At 40.7% G+C, this 8,462-nt stretch overlaps 1 protein-coding gene across 2 annotated transcripts in view; it reads left to right on the top strand.

Moving 5' to 3' along the window:
• The first annotated feature begins 106 nt into the window (after nt 1–106).
• LOC135489453 (anaphase-promoting complex subunit 4-like) overlaps nt 107–8,462 on the top strand; it is a 38,005-nt gene continuing 29,649 nt past the window's right edge. Inside the window, exons 1-4 of one of the 2 annotated variants that reach the window (XM_064774812.1) lie at nt 107–212; nt 854–941; nt 1,747–1,903; nt 2,035–2,134. In XM_064774812.1, the coding sequence (XP_064630882.1) occupies nt 1,787–1,903; nt 2,035–2,134 (217 nt within the window). In that variant the 5' untranslated portion in view covers nt 107–212; nt 854–941; nt 1,747–1,786. Of the gene's footprint in view, nt 213–853; nt 942–1,353; nt 1,904–2,034; nt 2,135–8,462 lie in introns of those variants that run through there. The other variant, XM_064774813.1, reaches the window with a different exon arrangement.

Raw genomic sequence — 8,462 nt, 5'->3', positions numbered from 1 at the left:
GGTGTATGGGTTCAATTTATTACCTGCTCTCTGAATGGCTGGAGCAAAACCGCGTTTAGCCAATTGGATAACTCGGCTCTAGTTTGATCCAAAAACTAACATGGCGACGTCCACAAACGCACAAACGCACATGTGTTCGATATTGTGATTGTTTTTCTTGTGTTTTTTACACATATTTGGTGCTTATTCCCGGTCAACCAACTATTCGATCTGTACGTAAGAATATGAAGAACTTATATAATAACAAATAAAGAGAAATGTCATCGTGATTAAGATGAAAAACGACTTTCTTCTGATTGTTTCTGATCTGCAAAAATCGTAGTGCATTTTGTAGTACATTTAGATTTTTTGCATGCCATATCGATATGTCACTTGGCTAGGCCTATGCCATTTCAGTTTTGACAGTTGCTACGATAGCCTTGTTTAGGCCTTAGTTGTCAGGTTATGAACAGGCCTATCTAAAAACCAATTTCAGGTCTTGCTATCTATTAGTAGGCCTATGGCTATGTCATTTCAGTTTTGACAGTTGGCATTGCTACGATAGCCTTGTTTAGGCCTTAGTTGACAAGTTAGATTATAAACAGGCCTATCTGAAAACTAATTTCAGGTCGTCCGATCTGTTCAAGAAACTCCAGGTGAGCTGAGGCTCTGAACATGCTCAACAAGCATGCATGACATCATTGGATGTAGGCCTATGGCCCTTGTAGTATGGGTTGGTGTATCCACCTACCTCAACACCGACCATAAAAGTTGCGATGATGGGATAGGGTAATGATTTAGACAATTAGGTGATAGATATGGCATTCTCAGTCAAGATCTTTGATTGATTAATTCTTTCATTCTGTACTGTAAGATGAGATGACAGAACTGAGGACAGCCTGATGACCTTACAGTCTTCAACATCATGACACAGAAAGTGAAGTGAATTAAGATAACATAAGGTAAGACATATATGATGGTCCGGTCAAGTGTAATTGTCAACATTTAGGCCTGCTGTTTGGTGTAGCCTTGCAGTTATTCATTCAGCAAAAGTAAACAGTTGCTAACCAGAATTCGTTTTCCTTGTCTTGTCAATATATGACGATGATAATACCATCTTTTCATAATCATAACAGTTTGTTGTAACCCTCACTTTGCCTCTGGCAAAAAGAAAGATTTCACGTAAAACTTAGAAGCATCAACTTTAAATTCATTGTATGTTGATGCATGATTTTAACAAGGTTAGCAAGATATACAAAAACAGTATATTGGAAATGCATTGAAGAAACATGATAGAAATGTACTTACCTGGGTCTCGGACTGGTTAGGATTCCCATGATGCTTGGTATTATTCCTTGTAAAATTCTCTCATTAATTCTCTCTCTTACATCCACTCTCCAAGGTTGTCAGGCTCTGAATGATTCTCCACTACCCACAGCCCTTCTTTTTACTGACTTATAGCTCCCCTTAATTAGCCCAAGCAGGGTATCAATTAGTCAATCAGTGCACCCATTGTCATTGTCTACTTGGTCATGTATGAGTGACTGCTTTGTGCAGTCAAGGGCCAATCACTGTGATGGAAAAGCTGGTGATGCTTGGGTAAACATGCTTGCAGCCTGTGGTGTTGGCCAGTATGTCTATCACTGTTGTCCTGTAATTTTGGCAAAAACAAATAGATAAATTAATAGAAATAAATGCGGAAAAATATCATTGCTTGACATTGTTGTAACTGCGATGGTCTGAATAATATGCAATGATCTTTTGCAGTAGAATCTGATGGTATAAAATCATTTGACACAAAACCAGGATGCCAGATCAAAGTTGTTTCCGCCAAGTTGATGAAAAGCATGTCTCTGCTGAAGTGGAGTGTATGGTGTGGTCGCCCAAAATGGACTTGATAGCTGTTGCAAATGTTCAGGGAGAGGTAATGAAATAGATAAGCTGGAATTGAGATAAGAACAGATAATCCCTATTTCATCTTCTACTAACAATTGGTATTTAATTCAATTAGGTTTGCACTCTTTTGAATAGTTTATGCTGTGTTTTATTCTGCAGGTGATTCTGTATCGTTTGTCCTGGCAGAAGGTCTGGATGCTGTCGTCAGTTACAGAGGAGAGTCAAGTCACAACCTTAGCATGGAGACCGGATGGGAAAGGTGGGTATTTGGTTTGTATGCATCAGCACCACCTGGTGTCAAGTAGAGGAACTGAAATCTTAGCTCATTTTGCTCACTTTCAGAGGGTTTGGCTTTTGATTATCTTTTGGTGATCTCAGAATTATTCCCCTCTCTGTCCTTTTGGCTTGTTCAAATACCCTCGGGTTACCATTCTGGTACCGCCTTGTTTTTATTACCATCAGAGTGAAGTCCAGGATGTCTTTGGTTTTTCAATCGAGTAGTCTGTTTTGATTTGAAAAGAGAATCTTATTCAATGTGTGCTTGTTTGCTGCTCTTTGACGCTGCCTTTATTTCTACAGGCCTAGTCTAGAATATTCAAAGGTATTGTTAAAGCATGTTTCTTTTTGTTTTGAGTGACATTTTGTATGTTGTCTTTGTAGCGTCGGAATATTTTAGCTTTTTGCATTTTCTAAAAGATTTTTGGGGTGGACTCTTTCAAGGTGCTTTTGATTCTTGCTCCTGTCTGAAGATGTTATGAAAATATCCTAGTTGATTTCTGACTGATTGCACCTGCAGGAGGTGTGTTTGGCTGCTACATCCTTTCCATCCTTGTTAATCCTGCACTTCCTATAAGTACTAATTAGCAGCCTAATAACTGTTATTCTAGGAGCATAGAGCACAAAGCTCTGTTCAGGGAGGACAGGACAGGAAAACATTGTCAAACAATGGTATAACTGTTGACATGTTACAGTTAGGCACTGTAACTGACTTTCCTTAATTTGGTGATTCTGTTTTACCATACAGTAGTTTATTGTAATATAGAGACAGCCTCAACAACAGGCATGAATTGTCCAGAAAAAGCCAATTTAACAAGTCAATATGCATTTGTGTGCCCCCTGGTTCAGCTGAAATCTATCAGTGGGCTAGTAAATGGTTGTCTTTGAAAGGTTTCTGAGTCTGAACAAATTCGATCTTTTAAAACCATTCCCTGCTGTAGCTTTTGCAATTGCTATCATTGAGGTTGTGTCCAAGCCCATTGGTGCCAAAGTGCAAGCAGCAATTCCTAATACATCATTTCATCACGGCTTGGCAAATGCAGAATACGTAGTCATGCTTGGGTGTGGTCGACTGTCATTGTGACAAACTCCCAGGAACCTTCCTGTATTTGCTGTGACATCAGATGACAGCACTCACAACTATTACGGAGGTATTAGTTGAGTTTATTGGCCTAGTGACTCTCTCTTCAGCCAGAAGAAGAGTACATCGCATATCAGGATTAAGTGTCTTTCTCAAGAACACAAAGACAGAATGACGGTTATCCTTTCAAGAGTCTAACCCGCAACCTTTTTAGCTCACCTCTTAGCAGAGGTGAGCTTATCCCATACCGTGGCGTCCGTCGTCCGTCGTCGTCGTCGTCGTCGTCGTCGTCGTCGTCGTCGTCGTCCGTCGTCGTCCGTCGTCCGTTAGCAGGGCACGTTTCGTAACTGTTAGAGCTATTGAGTTGAAACTTGGTACACATGTACCCTTATGTAATGACACCTTGGAGACCAAGTTTCGGTCTGATTCGTTTCATGGTTTGGCCACCAGGGGGCCAAACGTTAAAAGTGAAAATATGCAATATCTCCCTTAATAGTAGTCGGGAAATTTTGAAAAAAATATGGTAGGTACTTCTAGCAAAGGTGCATCATATATCCTCCGGGTTTTTGATTTGACCTCCTTTTCAAGGTCACAGAGGTCAAATGGTGTAAATTGGCCGTTAGGATGTAACGATGGCACGTTTCTAAACTGCAATGACTATTCATACCAAATTTGGTACACATTTACCTCTTAGTCAGGTGATCTCAGGGACTGAAGTTTGGTCCAATATGATTCACCACTTGACCACCAGGGGGCAAAATCCAAAAACCTTTAAAATGTGATTATTCCTTAACTTCTTGCCCGATTGCCACCAATTTGATATCATGGGTACATCTAACCACCATACAGTATATGTCACACAGGTTTTTAATTTGACCTTCTTGTCAAGGTCACAGAGGTCAAATGGCGTAAATTCGCCGTCAGGCCGTAACTATGGCACGTTTCTTAACTGCAATGACTATTGATCACAAATTAAGTACACATGTACCCCTTGGTCAGGTGATCTCAGGTATCGAAGTTTGGTGCGATCTGATTTGCCGTTTGGCCTCCAGGGAGGGGGCCAAATCCTAAATTCTTCAAAATGCCATTATTCCTAGTAATGACTTGCCCGATTGGCACCAATTTTATATCATAGGTACATCTAATTCTAACAACCATTCGATGTGTCACCCGGGTCTTCTTTGATTTGACCTACTTTGCAAGGTCACAGAGGTCGAATGTACTGTAAATTGGCCATTTTGGGGAAATTGTAATTGCTTGGACCTACATCAAACCTAACACTACATGACACAATACAATGCTCTTTATCCATCTTTCCTCCACATGAGGTGAGCACAATGGCCCTGGCCATTTCATTTATTATGAGCTTGGCAATCTAGACCACAATGCCACTGAGCTCCCTTACAATTTGTGTGCTGAATCATAAACTCTTTCAGAAAGAACGCTTTTCGTAGTCATCATCATTGTCTCCCAAAGGTCTGGGGACTATACATTGTATAATTATTGAGGTATGACATATTATAATTCTGTTCAGCGGTGACTGCTGCATTCTAAAGCATAGACTTTCATTGTTTTTTAATAAGGCCTCGATTACCGAAAGCTGTTGCCTTACTAAGCTGATACACATCGTTTTCTGCATGGCAGAAAACTTATATTTACAATTCACAGCTTTTTATGTAAGGAAAGAAAATCTAAGTAATCCCACACAACCGACTGATGTATTCAGTTACGGTGTATTAAATGCCTATGATTTCTAAGTCAGAGGAAGTGACACTTCTCAGAAACAATAAGGCCTAATAATTTAAATCATATTCCAAAGGGAGGGACTGATTGACAGTTTAGCTTTAATCTGAGTTTAGGCTGCAATCCTTCCTAGGCACAGTTTGACTTCCACTGGCCTTGCCTGACTTTCTAAACACTAAGTCCATGGTTTATTAGACTTTGGTGTGGAATCAAAATGTTCTAGGCATTAATGAGTAAACTGGCTAATCAGGACCGAATGAAATAAGTAGTAATTAATAGTATTTTAAAGAGCTGTAGTATTTTCCCTATTGGATTATGACGGAATGAATTGAATCTAATGACTGGTCATCATCAACTTTTTGTTCAATAAGTCGTACATGTAAGCAGTTTTTTTGCCTTCGTATTTTTGTTTAATATTTGGTCTCAATCTGAAGACCTTCACAAGATTTTTCATTCCTCTTTAATGTTTTGCATACAGTATTATGGGAAGGAGTTTAGGGTAAAATGATTGCCAATTATATTCCTTGCTGAAGAAAACTGGAAGAAAATTTGAGAAAGATGTGCTTGACAACAGCCAATTCCTTATCTCAAACCGCATCCCTTATCTAAAATAATGGTCTTCTATTATCAGTCAGATTGTGGTGATCAGGTAATATTCGATGCTGCCTTGTCCTTTAGCCAGAATTAGCCCCGTTCTAGGTCATTAGATCCTAACTAGGTCTGATTAGCCCCTTCAATAAGGATAATAAGGGTTCTAGGAGTTAATACATATGTTTCCACTCAAGTTATACCCTGATATTGCACACCAGGGTACTGAATTTATGGAATGGTGTATTCTTTCGTAAACGCATCCTGATGAGGAAATAAAAGGGTTGAAGTTCGCTCCTCAGGCCCTCGCACAAACCCCAAGACATTCCTCTCATTTACTGAAGTTCAACGCCAAACTAAATGCACCCAATCAGACCCATATGGGGTTAACCATACATGTACAAGAGAAGGGAGCCTGGATGCATATCTCATGCATCACAAAACTCTCCCCTAACCTCCCCAGAAACTGCCCAGCTTCATATGGACAAAATTAAGGTGACATAAGGCAACCGGTCATTCAATATTCCATAGATACCAAATCTTTCATATTGAAGAAATGATTTCCCTCTGCCATTTCTATTTTAGCACCTCTGACTCCAAATATGCTACTGGGCCTAGTTACCTCCTTTCTGATGTCTCCTAGATTAGGGTGATTTAAAGGTCTGAATTGGAGACAGCATGGGGGTCCGCTAACAAAAACAACCCAGTTGTGCACAGATACCACCCTTGTCTACCTTAATTGGTGTAGAATACAGGTTCCATAGGGGTCCCTCAAGTTTGGTGTGTAGGCCCCCTTGATGTCAGCAGGTGTCCTAGTTTGGGGCAAGATAAGTGTGTGAGGGTGTAGATCAAGCTGTGTGAGTGTCTGATCCATCTGCCTCCTGCTTTGATCGGGAAGTCTCTCTGGATGTAAAACTATAGAGATGTTGTGTTAGTCATTGCCTTGTATCTAAGACAGTATTTATTACTAAGCAGTCTTCATCTTCTTCAGAGCAGGCCTTCTCTATAAGTTCATTTCATATCCAAGTAAAGGGTTGCTTGGATCGACTTACTTTGCAAATGGGCCATGTTTGGGATGGAAGAGGGGGATGGAAGAGGGGGATGGAAGAGGGGGATGGAAGAGGGGATGGAAGAGGGGGATGGAAGAGGGGGATGGAAGAGGGGGATGGAAGAGGGGGATGGAAGAGGGGGATGGGAGAGGGGGATGGGAGAGGGGGATGGAAGAGGGGGATGGAAGAGGGGGTACTCATCAGTTGTTGGTCAAGCTAAGATGGTGTCTACTGCATGTCAGTCATAGCTTTGATCCGGGAGTCTGATTAGAAAGATTCCAGAGCTAATTGCTTTGTTTCTTGGAAAATTGTCTTCAAATTCTGATTCAGGAACTGAGTTTGTTGATTGGGATGAGAAGGTGTGCCGCTGTTGTTGATCAAGCTGAGTGAGTGTCTACTACATATGCTCCTAGCTTTGATCAGGGGGTCTGCTCAGAAAGTTTGCATAATGCATGGCTAATTGCTTTGTATCTTAAACGTTTCTTCTTCAAATTTTTCTTTGTTGATTGCAGTGTCTTTGATATGAATGAGTTTTTGTGGAGGCGTGTATCATGCTGTGCGTATGTCTGCTGCCGACTTTGATTAGGGGGTCTGACTAGAAAACAGACTACAAGTTTGTAGCATCAATTATGTTGTGTCTCAGATAGTTTCCTTTTAATTTCTGTCCAATTATGAAATCTTTTCAGAAATGAATTTGTTGGTTGCGATGTCTTTTATCAAAATATGCTTCATTCAGGTGGATCATGCTGTGAGGATGTCTGCTGTTGGCTTTGATCAGAGAGTCTGTCTAGAAATTCTGGAATAAACATGTCCTGATTGTCCTAAGCATAGCATAAACAAGTGATAGTTGATTGCATGCATCAAAAATTGGTGATCATACCAACCTTCAGTCAATATCCAACCTAGCAACCACTGATTTTGCCCACAGAGGAGATATCTCCTGTCTCTCATAGCAGCAGTACTCTATTTGTTTTGTGGAAATGGATAGTTGCTAACAGTGTTCTAACCCTCACCGAAAAGCAGTGTGATATCAGTCAGGATTCAGTCAGGTTGCAGTGTTACCTCACATTTTTATGGCAGTGTTGAAATCAGTGGAAAGCAGTCATAGGGAGTGTTTTTCAGTCACGCAATACCAAAGCATACAGTTACAGCAATCAAAAATAAAGGTTAGGGAGTCATAAGCAGTGGTAAGACAGTCAAAATCAGTGGTAAGGCAGTCAAAAGCAGTGCTCATTTAAATATTTAGGCTGACTGATTTCCACTGCTTTTGACACTGAAAATGACTCCCCACTATGCATCATGCACAGGGCTGGCAGTGGGGTTCAGTGTTAATTTAAATATTTCGCAGCACACTGAATCCACACTGAAACACCACTGATTTTGACTGCCATTTCCAAAACCTCTTGGAGGGAGCAGTCATTTTCAGTGTTAATATGAATAATTTATTTAATGGCATGCAGGCACGGATGCCGAGAGAGGTTTGGGGGACGTGACCCCCCTGTGCTGATGACAACCAAAGAAATTGTTCGAAAAAGCAAAAACTTCTAGCGAACTGTTACTTTTGCTGTCCTGTTTGCGTCCAATATGGCAGTGATGACGTCATCTGCACAAATAGAGGACATCGCCATTGCATGATGACGTGACACAGTAAAAAGATGACAAATTCACGTCCTTGACCTACGTCATTGCAAACTTTGTCATAATGACAGTGATCAGATGGGGTTACTAGACAATTGAAACGACACATGGCACATAGCTACTGTCAGTGATGTCAGGGATTGAAGCTAGATCAAATTGACGTCCAAATAAAGTAACTGCACGCGCGGCCTGTAGAATAATGATCTACTGAT

This window comes from Lineus longissimus, chromosome 6 (assembly GCF_910592395.1).
Source record: "Lineus longissimus chromosome 6, tnLinLong1.2, whole genome shotgun sequence".
In the NCBI taxonomy this organism is placed as follows: Eukaryota; Metazoa; Nemertea; class Pilidiophora; order Heteronemertea; family Lineidae; genus Lineus; species Lineus longissimus.
This window is presented reverse-complemented; position numbering and strand designations above follow the sequence as displayed.